Source organism: Triticum aestivum, chromosome 6B, assembly GCF_018294505.1.
Source record: "Triticum aestivum cultivar Chinese Spring chromosome 6B, IWGSC CS RefSeq v2.1, whole genome shotgun sequence".
NCBI classification, from domain to species: Eukaryota; Viridiplantae; Streptophyta; class Magnoliopsida; order Poales; family Poaceae; genus Triticum; species Triticum aestivum.
In genome coordinates this window covers 695,974,079-695,990,037 of record NC_057810.1, presented here as the reverse complement: position 1 = coordinate 695,990,037, position 15,959 = coordinate 695,974,079, and the positions used below count along the sequence as shown (strand labels likewise).

At 48.2% G+C, this 15,959-nt stretch overlaps 1 protein-coding gene across 1 annotated transcript; it reads right to left on the bottom strand.

Annotated features, from left to right (window-relative positions):
• Positions 1 to 8,984: 8,984 nt before the first annotated feature.
• On the bottom strand, positions 8,985 to 13,786 carry LOC123139432 (uncharacterized protein At1g10890). Its single transcript, XM_044559236.1, has 4 exons — positions 13,452 to 13,786; positions 11,770 to 11,955; positions 9,954 to 10,173; positions 8,985 to 9,377 (listed from the first exon to the last, which is right to left on the bottom strand). The coding sequence occupies exons 1-4, from the start codon at positions 13,577 to 13,579 to the stop codon at positions 9,111 to 9,113; spliced, it is 801 nt and encodes a 266-aa protein (XP_044415171.1). The 5' UTR covers positions 13,580 to 13,786; the 3' UTR covers positions 8,985 to 9,110.
• Between the last annotated feature and the right edge of the window lie 2,173 nt (positions 13,787 to 15,959).

Here is a 15,959-nt window from a genome sequence, read left to right as displayed (position 1 = left end):
TGTGACCTTTCAGTGACCAATAGTGGTGGTCACAAGTTGACATATTTCTTGTAGTGCCATGTATGTACATGCTAGGCTCGTCAAGTCAACCTAAGTGTTTTGCATGTGTAAATCTGTCTTACACCCGTTGTATGTGAACGTTAGAAACTATCACACCCGATCATCATGTGGTGCTTCGAACAACGAACTTTCCCAACGGTGCACAGTTAGGGGGAACACTTTCTTGAAATTATTATGAGGGATCATCTTATTTACTACCGTCGTTCTAAGAAAATAAGATGCATAAACATGATAAACATCACATGCAATCAAAAAATGACATGATATGGCCAATATCATTTTGCTCCTTCTGATCTCCATCTTCGGGGCTCCATGATCATCATCGTCACCGGCATGACACCATGATCTCCATCATCGTGTCTCCATGAAGTTGTCCAGCCAACTATTACTTCTACTACTATGGCTAACGATTTAGCAATGAAGTAAAGTAATTACATGGCGTTATTCAGTGACACGCAGGTCATACAATAAATAAAGACAACTCCTATGGCTCCTACCAGTTGTCATACTCATCGACATGCAAGTCGTGATTCCTATTACAAGAACATGATCAATCTCATACATCACATATCATTCATCACATTCTTTTGGCCATATCACATCACATAGCATACCCTGCAAAAACAAGTTAGACGTTCTCTAATTGTTGTTTGCATGTTTTATGTGGCTGCTATGAGTTTCTAGCAAGAACGTTTCTTACCTATGCGAAAGCCACAACGTGATATGCCAATTGCTATTTACCCTTCATAAGGACCCTTTTCATCGAATCCGGTCCAACTAAAGTGGGAGAGACTGGCACCCGCTAGCCACCTTATGCAACAAGTGCATGTCAGTCGGTGGCACCTGTCTCAGGTAAGTGTACGTGTAAGGTCGGTCCGGGCTGCTTCATCCCACAATACCGTCGAAACAAGATAGGACTAGTAATGGTAAGCATATTGAACAAAATCAACGCCCACAACAACTTGTGTTCTACTCGTGCATAGAATCTACGCAATAGACCTAGCTCATGATGCCACTGTTGGGGAACATAGTAGAAATTCAAAAATTTCTACGCATCACCAAGATCAATCTATGGAGTAATCTAGCAACGAGGGGAAGGGTAGTGCATCTACATACCCTTGTAGATTGCTAAGCGGAAGCGTTCAAGAGAACGGGGTTGAGGGAGTCGTACTCGTCGTGATCCAAATCACCAAAGATCCTAGTGCCGAACGGACGGCACCTCCGCGTTCAACACACATGCAGCCCGGTGACGTCTCCCATGCCTTGATCCAGCAAGGAGAGAGGGAGAGGTTGGGGAAGACTCCGTCCAGCAACAGCACAATGGCGTGGTGGTGATGGAGGAGCGTGGCACTCCAGCAGGGCTTCGCCAAGCACTGCGAGAGATGAGGAGGGAGAGAGGTAGGGCTGCGCCTTGGAGAGAATAACTCATGTGTTGGGCAGCCCCTAGATCTCAACTATATATGGGGGAAGGGAGGGGGTTGCGCCCCCTCTAGGGTTCCCACCCCAAGGGGTGCGGCAGCCCCTAGATCCCATCTAGGGTGGCGGCCAAAGGGGGAGAGGGGGAGGCGCACCTGGGGTGGGCCTTAGGGCCCATCTGCCCTAGGGTTTGCCCCCCTCTTCTCTTGAGACGCCTTGGGCCTTGGTGGGGGGCACACCAGCCCACCTAGGGGCTGGTCCCTTCCCACTATTGGCCCACGCAAGCCTCTGGGGCTGGTGGCCCCTCCCGGTGGACCCCCGGACCCTTCCGGTGGTCCTGGTACATTACCGGTGATGCCCGGAACACTTCGAGTGACCAAAACCTCACTTCCTATATATAAATCTTTACCTCCGGGCCATTCCGGAACTCCTCGTGACGTCCAGGATCTCATCCAGGACTCCGAACAACATTCGGTAACCACGTATATCTATTCCCTATAACCCTAGCGCCATCGAACCTTAAGTGTGTAGACCCTACGGGTTCGGGAACCATGCAGACATGACCGAGACAACTCTCCGGCCAATAACCAACAGCGGGATCTGGATACTCATGTTGGCTCCCACATGTTCCACGATGATCTCATCGGATGAACCACGATGTCAAGGATTCAATCAATCCCGTATACAATTCCCTTTGTCTAGCGGTATAGTACTTGCCCAAGATTCGATCGTCGATATCCCGATACCTTGTTCAATCTCGTTACCGGCAACTCTCTTTACTCATTCCGTAACACATCATCCCGCGATCAACTCCTTGATCACATTGTGCACATTATGATGATGTCCTACCGAGTGGGCCTAGAGATACCTGTCCGTCACACGGAGTGACAAATCCCAGTCTAGATTCGTGCCAACCCAACAGACACTTTTGGAGATACCCGTAGTGCACCTTTATAGCCACCCAGTTACGTTGTGATGTTTGGTACACCCAAAGCATTCCTACGGTATCCGGGAGTTGCACAATCTCATGGTCTAAGGAAAAGATAATTGACATTTAGAAAAGCTTTAGCATACGAACTACACGATCTTGTGCTAGGCTTAGGATTGGGTCTTGTCCATCACATCATTCTCCTAATGATGTGATCCCGTTATCAATGACATCCAATGTCCATGGTCAGGAAACCATGACCATCTGTTGATCATCGAGCTAGTCAACTAGAGGCTCACTAGGGACATGTTGTGGTCTATGTGTTCACACATGTATTGCGGTTTCGGGTCAATACAATTATAGCATGAATAATAGACAATTATCATGAACAAGGAAATACAATAATAACCATTTTATTATTGCCTCTAGGGCATATTTCCAACAGAGTGTGTGTATCATATATTGATGGAAGGAAAGGGGAGAGATCCCCATCCACATTATTTACATGACGCGTACACAACGCAATCCACCATGCTAGCTACCGATGGATTACTCACCGTACACCCACCCGCTACCTCTAGATCTACTAGAAGGATGTTAAGATCCTCGTGCAGGGGGCCTGCCTGCTTCCATATTTCGCCCTTAGCTTGTATTCTTCTTAGCACATGCCGCACATCCGGGGCCTTACCGTCAAACACGATCGAGTTACGATGTTTCCATAGCTCCCAGAGGACAAGTATCTGAGTGGCACGCGCCGTCTTTGTGTATCTCCCAAATTGTGCCACCCGAGTGATCCATGCCTGTAGGTCCTCTCCTTGTGCCGAATCATGCCCATGATGAGTCCTACCTTTGCCCAGACTTCACGCACGAAGACACAACTGGTCAGGAGGTGGTCAATAATTTCCTCCTCCTGGTCGCAAAATGGGCAAGTGTCCTGGTGCGGAAGCCCTCGCCGTGCAAGCCTGTCCGAAGTCCACACTATGCCCATAAGCGCGAGCCGCACGAAGAAGCGGCACCATAAGAGGGCCTTCGATGCCCAAGTGAAGCCACCTGTGGGTGAGACATGACGCGTGGCAAATCTAGCCGCATATGCCGATCGGACCGAGAACTGGCCATTCTTCTCCCATGACCATACAAGCCGATCCGACCGCTGTGCCTCCAAGTTCATGCCTTCCACCTGTGCCCAAAGTTGCATTAATTGGCCAAGCTCATCCTCGTTCAAGTTTGGACCAACATCTCTTGCCCATGATGCGTGGAGCATTGCCTCCTCCACTATCCTTGTGCATCTCACCCTCTTGGTTACTTTGGCATATATCCTTGGGGCCAACTCCTGAAGCCGATAGCCATTGCACCACCTGTCTTCCCAAAAAAGGGTCGTCTTGCCATCTCCAAGCTCCACTCTTGCCGCTGCCTGGAACAGAGCTCTGGCTTCATCTGGAATGTTGAAGTTGAACTCCGCCCATGGCCTGGTAGCATCTGCCCGCTGAAGCCACGTCCACTTCGCTTGGAGCGCAATATTCATCCACTTGAGGTTGGTCACTCCCAGTCCACCTGCCCATCTAGGTCGGCAGACCATGTCCCATGCTACTGCACACTTCCATCCACCTGCATCCTCTTTTCCACACCATAGGAAGCTTTTGCAGATTTTCACTAGTGCCTTGATCATTTTTGTGGGAAGACCCATGGCAAGCATGGCATGTACCGATATGGCCGACAGTACCAACTGGACTAGGATCATCATGCTGCTCTTGGGCAGTGAGGTCGCCTTCAAAACGGCAGCCGCGTTGCAATTTTCTCAACCAGGTCCTGGAACTGCGCGGCACCTTGCTTATGGAGAGAGAGAAGCAAGCCTAGGTATCGACATGGAAACGTGGCGAGCGTACATCCCAGCATATCAGACAGCAGCTGCATTTCCTCTTGAGTGCATCTAATCGGTAGTGTAGAACTCTTTTGCCTGTTAACTTTGAGGCCAGAGGCATGTCCGAACAAGTCCAGGATCGCTGAGCAGGTCAATATGTCTTTTTCCTTGGGTTTCAGAAAGATCATCACATCATCCGCATACATCGAGACCCGATGCTTCAAACCAGTCCGTGCTAGAGGGGCCACTAAATCCCTCGTTGTCGCGTGAGCAAAAATCCTCTGAAGCGGTTCCATGCATAATATGAACAGCATGGGCGAAAGTGGGCTTCCTTGTCTTAGCACCTGACAGTTGAAGATTTTTTCTCCGGGAGTACCATTGACCGAGATCTTCGTGGATGAGGTCGCGAGAAAACCACATATCCATGATATCCACTTTGTACCAAAACCCATGTGCGTTAAAACCTCGAGCAGGAATGGCCACTAAACTGAATCAAACGCCTTGGAGATGTCCAGTTTGACGAGAACCGTAGGGTCCTTCAGAGCGTGCAATCTGCGTGCTGTCCCCTGCTCTAGCATGAAATTGTCATGCAGGGATCTGCCGCGCACGAAAGCACTTTGATGATTGCCCACCAGCAGCGGGAGATCTTCTGCCAGTCGGGCAGCAAGTATCTTGTCAAAGATATACACTACACCATGGTTTAGGCTGACTGGCCTGTAGTCCTTGATATCCACCGCACCCACTTTCTTCGGCAACAGGGAGACCATAGCTTTGTTGATTGCTTGCATACCCATCATGTTGCCCACGTGGAATTCTCCAAGTGCTCTCATGAAATCATCTTTGATGATCGTCCAACAAGTTGCATAGAACCGGCTTGTGAACCCGTCTGGCTCCGGTGCCTTGTCCAGGGGCATTGCCTTGACGACCCTCTCCACCTCTTGTGCACAAAAGGGCGCATCCAAGTGCGCTAAGTCTCTCGACGGCAATTCTAGCACCTCCAAGTTGATAGTGCTGCGCCTTTCCACGACTGATCCCAGCAGTTTCCCATAATATGCGTCCACTGCAGCCGCAACGTTGTCCTGCCCTGTGTATATATGTCCATCCGAGGCAGGGGACAAGATAAGGTTTTTCCGTTGGCGATGCCTGGCGTGCCTTTGGAAATAAAACGTGTTGGCCTCCCCTTCCTTCAGTTGTAGAATTCTTGATCTCTAGTGGGCAATCGATTTCTGCAGCGAGCACAGTCCCAACAACTTTCTCTTAAGGATCTTGTGTAGCTCGAATTCTGCATCCGACAGTGCTCTGTTATCCATTGACGTATCAAGCCTGGCGATCACTTCCAAAGCGATTGCGATTTGCAGCCTTACGTTTCCAATCCACCTATCGCTCCACCGTTGCAAGGCCTTGGCAGTGGCCCGCAACTTCTTGTCCAGAACGACATAGGCATTCCCTTCAACAACGACCAAGTTCCAAGCCACCTCCACTATCTCAAAGAATCCCTCTGCCTTGGTCCAGAACTGCTCAAAACGGAACCATCTCCCATACGCGAAATCTTCCTTGAGATCCAAGAGAAGGCCATGAGAAAAGCAGCTGGGTGTAAATCATCCCAGCAATTGGTGGTGAACATGTGGTCTATTTTCTCCATAGTTGGCCTTCTCCTCTCATTCGACCAAGTGTAGCTGCGCCCATTTAGGTACATCTCCTTCAGTTCCAACATGTTCGTTTTCCTCCGAAACTTAGCAAACATGCGCCTTTTCACCGCATCATTGTTTTTGTCATGTGGGTTGACGAGCAGGTTGAAATCACCCGCAATGATCCATGGACCAGCATGTAGCTCTCTGATGTCTACAAGTTCCTGCATGAACATTGCCTTGTCCACATCCGATTGGGGGCCATACACACCCGTGATCCACCAAGGGCTCCCATTCATCTGGGAGACGAGGGTTGTTACCGTGTTGGTGGTGTAATGTGGGTTCGAGAGCTTGAAAACCGTTTCATCCCATGCGATCAGGATTCCTCCCCGAGTCCCCGCAGCCGGTAAGTAGAAGAAATTCTCAAATTTATTCCCAAGACAATGCCTTACAATGTCTAGTGTCATCACCTCCATTTTTGTCTCCTGGAAGCATACAATGGCAGGGTCAGCCGCCACGACCACCTGGTATATCGTACTCCGTCTAGCAAGCGAGTTGAGACCGCGCACATTCCACAAGAGAAGTTTGTATGGTTGTATATCCATGTCGTATTCCTACCTCCACTTGCACTTTCCCCTACTACTGGGCCTCTCCCGTCATCCCCTCCTCCTACAACGGATCAATCGGTGCCTCCCACCCGAACAAGGCAAGAATCGCGGCCACATGTCCATCCATGAGCGGTTTTGAGAACAATCCCACATATGCTTGCAGTGCCTCATCTGTAATCACTTCTGCCTCGTTCGCCAGGCAAAGCTTGCGTATGAGAATCTGCTGCTGCTTGGACCCCACCGACCGTCGGCCCGGTCCCTTGACAAGCCGCACACTGCATCGCGGGCTGGAGATAGGCGGACGCTTCTGCCTTGGCCTCCTTGTAGATGCGGGTGGCACACGATCGTTGGGCCTATCGAGGATAGGGTCCAGTGGTTTTTGCACCTGAGCGCAGAACTGATCTACCAATCGGCGCGCTTCCTCGCCCGCGGGCCTGGGTGTAGGTGTGCATGCAACCTCTTCCTCCTGCTCACACAACTGCCCAGCCTCCTCTGAATCCGCCGATAAAGTGACCCGAAATGTGGTCACATCCGCCCTGCATGGCAGGGCATGCACAGCCAGTTGCATGGCGCCACGCATCCCACAAGTATCCACCTCCAAGAGCACCGGATCTGAATCACCTCGGGATCCGTCCCAACTGGTATTTAAATCCTCCAGGGTGAGGAGTTGTCTGGGCATGCGAGTGGGGTCCCTGTCTAGATCAGGCAGCATCAGATCCCAGGAACCAATAGGAATACTATGCCCCACCAGCACCTGCCAGTTGTCACCACCACTCACAATCCGCGGACACGGTCCACCAATCTCTGCCAAAGCAGTCTCCGCGCTGCCCATCGTGCCGTTGGGATTATTCACCGAGGCAGGAGACATCTCAGGTGACATATCAGTCAGCTCTGGTTGGTGGGAGAGGCTTCTAGACCCACAAGACGACATAGGGGTCGCCATCGATTCCTGCACTTCGACCGTACTCCACAGCTTGTCGGACGCCTCGCTGGGGCTGTTCATTTCCACGTGTCCATCCACCATACGGTCGGCCCCGCTTTCCATCGGGATGGGGTGGCCAGCCTCTGACCGGTCCACCATCTGGTTTGACCTGTGGGGGTCATCCTCCTGGGATGGGGCACCCGCCTCTCGAGAGCTCTGACGCGGCGATGGCCCACCACCAGCCGCCGGCATGCTCTGCTTGTGCTGCCTCGCCGGCACCGCCGACGCAGATGACCCCTGCACCGGCTGATGCAACTAAATGGTGTTTGGTTGCATACAGGCAGCAAGATCTGCTTACCTTGTACCCTACGTGATGAGCTTACCAGCTACATCTTACACACGATCATACCGACCACACCAATAAAATAGGACTACAACCACGGTGAATTGGACGATGATGATGAAGTTCTTCAGTCCGATCTGTCGATCCGACTTGCCCACTTCAACACTGCCCGTCTGCTTGAGCACGGCCTTGGAGTAAGCATCCCCTCCCGCCTGCCTACTCTTAAACCCTGTGTAGCAGTTGTTTTTGTAACCCGTCACTTGTTTGACGCATGCTTTCCATGAACTGTAAACGCCTGGAACCTTCCCTTGGAACACCACATAACACTTGTCCTACCATGACAGAAAAGCAACAATTCAACCAGGAAGCAATGGAGCACACTAGACATGTCTTCCCGCCGCTTTTTGGAGACGCACGCGAGCTCGCAACATCTACGTGGCCGCATGAGCTCGGCGCCACGTTCCCCTCCCCTGCATCGCTGGAGCATGGCTCGCTGGACTGTCGGTTCGATCGTTCCTAGCAGGGCTGGCTGGGAGGTGCCTTAAAATCTGTGGGATGCAGCCCAAATAGTGAATGCAGGCAACCAAATAATTCAATTTCGCCTTGCACGAGCCTGGTTAGGCTCAATGCGGGCAACCGGGCACACCCATATTGGTTGCATGATGCAACAAGATCTCAAACGAATTATGAGAATGCGTGTGAAACAGTTGATGGTTGAGATGGCTTGCTATTCTTTCGAGGTGTAACTGGTTGGTCTTATCGCCAAAAACATGTTTTCCATAGAGATGAACCATCTCTCTTTAAATTTGTTTCAGCGTAGTAGATTTTGTTTCTCGATGAGCTTAAAGTAATTCTCATGGATATCACACAAGACTTAGTATATAATTCTCATGGATATTTGAATTATGATCATCCAAGAGTGCATTCACCTCTCTTTTTTTTATGTTCACCTTTCTTGTTGTATTTGTTTGGCGTGTCTCCTTGTCATAGGACTCGAATAAATCTTATTTGTACAAGCTTCATTTCTTAGCTATGATTCATCACGAGGTGATAAACAAGGTGACCCTGGAATGCCCTCCGAGCCTCTGCTCTACCAGCATTTTCATATTTTGACAGGATGTTTTCGCACTACAACCAATCAACATCTTGCGTCGGAGCGGGAAGATAACACAGCGCAAAAACAGGGCAATCGGAAAATAGCATCGAGCTTACAACAGCAGATGATAAAAACAGCTTTTAACACAACACGAATCGTTTGCGCGACCAACTTACCAGCAATCATCGGTTTCAGACAAATGGTTACAAATGCAAACTACAGCGCTAATTTCCCTTGGCCAATCGACTGATCTACTTCATCCCAAGAGAGAACGACAGCTTTGGTCGCGACTTGTTCTTGCCCAGCAGCTTAATCTGGTTCTGCTTCTGCTGCTGCTCCTCCATTTGCTTCTGCTTCATGGCTTCCTCCCTCTCCTTCTGAAGCCTCTCCAGCTCCTGGTACCGCTCCAGCTCTTTCTGCTGCTGCTCCATGGCTACCATCATCTGAGCCTCCTCTGCTTTCTTTCGCTCCTCTTCGAGCTTCTTCTCTAGCTCTTCTCGCTCTTTCTTCTCACGTTCCTGCGGCAATGACAAACATAAGCTCTCATGAGGTTATTCTAAAAATAAGCTTCCATGAGTTATGACAAGCAGTGCTGCAACAAGAACTAAAGAATCATGCGAAGGTGCACAATACGAGCCAGCAGAAAACATGGCAGCGGCAAAGGAGTTTATGGCTTCTCCAATGTGGAAATAAGCCCGGCCATAAGGCCCTTGAGGTCGACTTTAGTATATTAAGCATTGTGAGAGTAGACCTTAGTCAGAAAATTGCTGGGGTTGCCCATAGCGGCGTGACCCACCCACAAGCAATACAAAACCATGTTCTCTCTCCTCTCTCCGTGATGCATAAAGCAATACAAATGGTTACAAATGCAAACTACAGTTCTACTTCCCTTGGCCGATCGACTCTACTTCATCCCAAGAGCACACGCATGAAGAGATGAGTGGTTGGGTGAAAGAAAAAGGAAACTGGCATGTGGGCCCCAGCCTAAGGCCCACATAGTCCTTAAACATCGTAAGATTCTTATTTTGCTATAGCATGTCAGATGGGCCCAGATTAAGGCCGGTTTATGATCTAAGGACTGGAGATGCCCTTACCGCTCTCTGCTGGGCTTCAACCAAGGCAGACACCTTCTCTTTGTCAATTTGGGCAGCAACCTCCTCATGTATCCTTTTCCGCCCTTCATCAATTCGACGCTGTATTTCATGTTTGATTTCCTCAGAATTCAAACTATCCTCAACTTGTTTCCTAATAGCTTGCTCAACTCTTTTTGTAGTTTCCTCCTCTAATAGCCTTAGTTCAACTTCTTTTTGACGCCTGCAATTGTGAGAAGAAGTTAATGAAGTGTACTTTGCAAAAGAAAATATTGACAGATGCCAACACTCCCATCAAATACCTAAGGGCACAAAAGCAAGGGGCAGATTTAGAATCTTTAACACTATCTATCATCAACTATACCTTTCATCAGCATAGTGTTGAATACAGACTAATGCATTTTAGGCATACCTCTATTATGATTCCAGATCCAAAAAACGAATTAGCAAAACTGGTCAAGAGTAGATAAAGGATCACCAATTGCATCATCAAATATAACAAGTGGAACTATAGCAGTACCTTCCTTCAGAAAAGCCTGTAGAGAAGAATGTCAAGAGTAACTTGTGGCAGATTTAGAACTAATCATGTAAGCATCTCAATATTCCAACTAAATCATATTTCTGCATGCATCCGAGGGAATATCAAACCAATCATGCATTAAACTTTTTTACCAATTCAGTTGCTTATTGTGACTCGTTAGTGCAAACAACAAAAAGACGTTAGCACACTTTTCAATTGACAGGTGACAGACAAAAAAAAACTGGAACGACACCATGGTAATGGTGCATATTTAAAATTCTGCTACTTTGGTTTCATTCCCGTCAATAAGTTACATGTCAGTGCAGTGAACAAATTAATCCATATTCAACAGCCAGAACATTAATCTATATTGAGCAACCAGAACAAATTCTGCTACTCTGATTTTTACAGGAAGCCAAAACACACATCAAAACTAAGCTAAAAGAAAGGAACACCAGGAAATTGGAACCGAGCAAGTAGCTACAACCACAAATAACACATTTATCATTCTAAATTATATCTGGCACTTTCAGTTGAATAAGCATAAGAACGAGAGCTGCAAGCCTCAGGCAACCTGACTAAATATACTATGATCAAGAGCACATATTAATTACCAAGATAAGACAGAAAATGAACGTCTGGTGATAGTACAATGCTTACAAGTAGGCAACTAATTTCATTTCCCACTAAGGGTTATAAATTCAACATAGTTCAATGCACACTGCAAACATAAAAATATTTTATTTTTTCGGAGTTACTACCTTACAACTAAAGCGGTTAGGTGGCATTTTTTTTAGACAGCTCGACACTCTCACAGCGTGGTGGTTAAGCAATCGTTATATCTACGGGGGGGGGGGGGGGGGGGGGGGGGGGGGGGAATAAGTGTACTAGGCTACTAGCAAAAACAAGTTTTGGATGTGCCTTCATTTCATAAGCAAAGCAACACAGATAAGAAACAATTATCAAATTAACATTAATATTTGAAAGTATTTGTTCATTACAGTTCAATAAAAACATGATTGAATTGCACTGTGTATATACAGAAAGAAAAAAACTAGAGCAAATTGCAGTACATGTATTCAGAAGAGCGTATAATTTAGAGTACAGTTAGCCAATAGAACCTGACCTCGTGTCGTGGTGAAAACAGCAGCTAGATGAATACAGTACAATAGCACTATGAAAATGTTCATTAATGACTAGCTTGTCAACATCGTGAAAGAGGTATGGCAAAGAGAGAGTAAACAATTTGGTTTGTATGGCATAATCTAGATTCTAAATAGCAAAGCAGATACTCCCTACCTTTTCTTTTCTTCTTCTAGCCTTTGCTTATCAACGGCATTCTTATTCTCTGTAGATCCAAGATGGGGACTTGCTTTGGCAACTGGAGAACCAGTGACACTCGGACTTCTCTTTCTTTTGTAATGGCTTTTTGATGGGGATGGACTCCTGCGCCTCCTGGGAGAGGAAGGTGAAGGGCTCTTCCTTCTGCAATATAAAGGTTGCCATTGTGAGGACAAAAATAGGAGCATGATACGATAACATAAAACAGGTAATCACCGTCACTTATAGAAGCCCTAAAAAGTAAGCGGAAGCAGTTACCTCAAACATCGTTAGAACTTTGGAGGATTCCACAGCAATACAGCATAGAGTAAAAATCTTTGTAGGTTCCATGCTTTTTACTGAAGGAACTCTTGTCACTTGTCAGTCTATACAGGCAAGCAACGTAGACTCGTAGAGTACCAGTGAGGCAGTAACTATGTTCAAGCATCATCTGCTCATATGTTCCAAGCTGCTTCCATATGTGTTCCTTGTTCAACATTTTTTTTCTTGGTTTGGATGTAAATGGATGCAACTGATTTGGTGGTTCCTATATCATATTAGAAGATCGATAACAGAAGAAACTCCACACTTATCCACCAATTGCCCACATTCCCCTTCTTCGGGCCTCTTTTGGCCTCTGCAGCGTGTTCACCTAAAGATGTCCAAGAAGACAGTGTGCCCTGGACCCTGGTAAGGCGTATGGCATTCATCCATTGCCATCTCAATAAGTGGCGAAACTAGGACGTAAATGAAGGTTGGCTAAACTAGACCAATATTGTTAACTGCAGGTGAGGTGGGGGTTTAACACAAAGTGGACGAGCAGCCAGGAAGTCCAAAAAAGTATCTCACTGGTCAGGATTACCGAAGACAATCTAGCAGCTTGCATGACTGCTCATCCAAACCAGCATGAGGTATTGTCATTAGTGTTTCTTTTTAGGCTGGACTGCCCACTAAACCAGTACGAGACTTGGTGTTTAGAGAAAAGAAAGATCAGCAAATCATTTACTGGTGCAAACGGAAGTGTTGTTGGCTTGTTGGTTGTTGCACGATCCAAACTGGATAGAAACACCAGCTAACCATGTAAGTGGGCAGGCGTGCACCCCCAAGGCATGTAACACTACCTTGCTCTCCCCTCTCCACCCTCAGTCTAACCTCATGGCATGGTGAAAAAAGGGTTACAAACACTTCTGAATAGATACCAATATTCCGTTCCAAGATAAACCTTGTTTCAGATTTATTTTTCTTCTTCCAAACAGGGTTTGAGTAGTACCGTGAACATAACCAAGAAGCCATGTTAAATTTGGTGAAAGACAGGAATGCCATTATCTAGTAATCTGAATTGCTCCTCACCAACGTGAATGTTACATACATCATAGAACAATCACATATTCACATGAGCTAACTAAGAATCACTTACTGACCAACTTCCACTGGTCCAAACAACCATGCGGAGACCCAAAAGAATCATTCATTCCATTTAGCAAGTTTGCATTCAAAATACACCCGACATAATAACAACAACTAAAGAGGAAAAATAATCATTCCCCTAGAATCTTCCTACTCTTTATACAGGGCATATATACATGACACACAGACACGGCGAAGATGCTGAAAAAGTAAAGGCGCGCCAGATCGCGGTCGCGTGTGACATGGGAGATCACCTATAGGAGGGGCGATAAGGGGACCTGCTGCGGCTGGGCACGCGCTCCCTGTAGCCCGGTCCGCGGCGAAGCGGGGATGGCGACGGCCGGCGCCGGCGCGGCGGCGACCTTGACAGGTCGCGCGGCATCCGGCTGGAAGCTAAAGCCACCGCGGTGCCCGGTACGGGCAGATCTGACCGGATGCGGGGAGATCGGGGACGGACGTCTGAGCGTTGGGTGCCGATCTATGTGTGGACGGGGGATTTTGGGGGCGGCGCGCGGGCATCAATGGCGACGGCGGCGGGCTGGAAAAAAAGTGGGAGGACGACGAAGAGATGAGGAAAATATAGGGTGGGACCCAGACACCGGCTGCTTTGGTTTTTTTTTTAGGGGTACCGGCTGCTTTGGTGGAACGGCCCAAGCTTTCTGGGCTTTTTTTCCATTATCCATTCCCAGGAGACTCCCACATTGATTAGGGATTTTGGACCGTCCAATGGAACTCCCATGCGATACTGACTGTCCGATCTCGGGTCGATTTGATGTGAGCCGTTTGATCTTCACCGCGAACGACCTCGGTCGTTGGATAGATTCCAATTGCAACAAAATTCAAACTCCAACTCCATCCGCGCGAGACGACTAGGAAGACGACCGCGATGTGAGTCGCCTCCGATTCACCACGCGAGGCGCCCAACAACTACATCTGGGCCAAATCCAGACCCCTCTAGTGCTCCTCGTTGTTGTGCGCAGACACACCCGCGACTCCCCAGCTCGCAGATCATCACGCCGACCACCCCTGGCCTGACCTAGGGTTCGGTGGGCGAGCTCGCTGCCATCCGCCTCGGTGGCCCACCAGCTGTGCATCGGGGAGGAGCTCTCCGCTGGGAAGATGCATCCATGCCTACAAGGGAGGAACACATGCCATCGTTGTTTCGTCGGGAGGAAAGCAGGGTCACCATCTGACTGCCACCCTCCCTACCCTGGTCATTTCAGGTTGCTCAATCAGATGTCTAACTCGATTTCTTCTTATTTTTGTAGATTGGAAGTGGCCCATTTTCACTAGCAAGAAATTATTATGTTGTTCTACAATATTCATAGACATTTAGATTATTGTTTTTTTGTGAAAAGACATTTAGATAACCTTATGGTTGAAGTTCTGGATGTTGGAAATATGCCCTAGAGGCAATAATAAATTAGTTATTATTATTATATTTTCTTGTTCATGATAATCGTTTATTATCCATGTTATAATTGTATCGATAGGAAACTCAGATACATGTGTGTGTACATAGACAGCACCATGTCCCTAGTAAGCCTCTAGTTGACTAGCTCGTTGATCAATAGATGGTTACGGTTTCCTGACCATGGACATTGGATGTCGTTGGTAACGGGATCACATCATTAGGAGAATGATGTTATGGACAAGACCCAATCCTAAGCCTAGCACAAAGATCATGTAGTTCGTATGCTAAAGCTTTTCTAATGTCAAGTATCATTTCTTTAGACCATGAGATTGTGCAACTCCCGGATACCGTAGGAATACTTTGGGTGTACCAAACATCACAACGTAACTGGGTGGCTATAAAGGTGCACTACGGGTATCTCCGAAAGTGTCTGTTGGGTTGGCACGAATCGAGACTGGGATTTGTCACTCCGTGTGACGGAGAGGTATCTCTGGGCCCACTCGGTAGGACATCATCATAATGTGCACAATATGACCAAGGGGTTGATCACGGGATGATGTGTTACGGAATGAGTAAAGAGACTTGCGGTAACGAGATTGAACAAGGTATCGGGATACCGACGATCGAATCTCAGGCAAGTACTATACCGCTAGACAAAGGGAATTGAATACGGGATTGATTGAATCCTCGACATCGTGGTTCATCCGATGAGATCATCGTGGAACGTGTGGGAGCCAACATGGGTATCCAGATCCCGCTGTTGGTTATTGACCGGAGAACGTCTCGGTCATGTCTGCATGGTTCCCGAACCCGTAGGGTCTACACACTTAAGGTTTGATGGTGCTAGGGTTATAGGGAATAGATATACGTGGTTACCGAATGTTGTTCGGAGTCCCGGATGAGATCCTGGACGTCACGAGGAGTTCCGGAATGATCCAGAGGTAAAGATTTATATATGGGAAGTCCTGTTTTGGTCACCGGGAGAGTTTCGGGTGCTATCGGTAACGTACCGGGACCACCGGGAGGGTCCCGAGGGTCCACCAGTCTGAGGCCACCGACCCCAGAGGGCTGCATGGGCCAAGTGTGGGAGGGGACCAGCCCCAGGTGGGCTGGTGCGCCCCCCCCCCCCCACCAGGGCCCAAGGCGCCTAGGGTTTGGGGAGGGGGTGCCTCCACCTTGCTTGGGGGGCAAGTTTCCCCCTCCCCCCCCCTTGGCCGCACCCTAGATGGGTTTTGGGGCTGCCGCCATCCCTAGGGAGGGAACCCTAGATGGGGGCGCAGCCCCTCCCCTTCCCCTATATATACTTGAGGTATTGGGGGCTGCAAACATACGAGTTAATTCTCTTCTT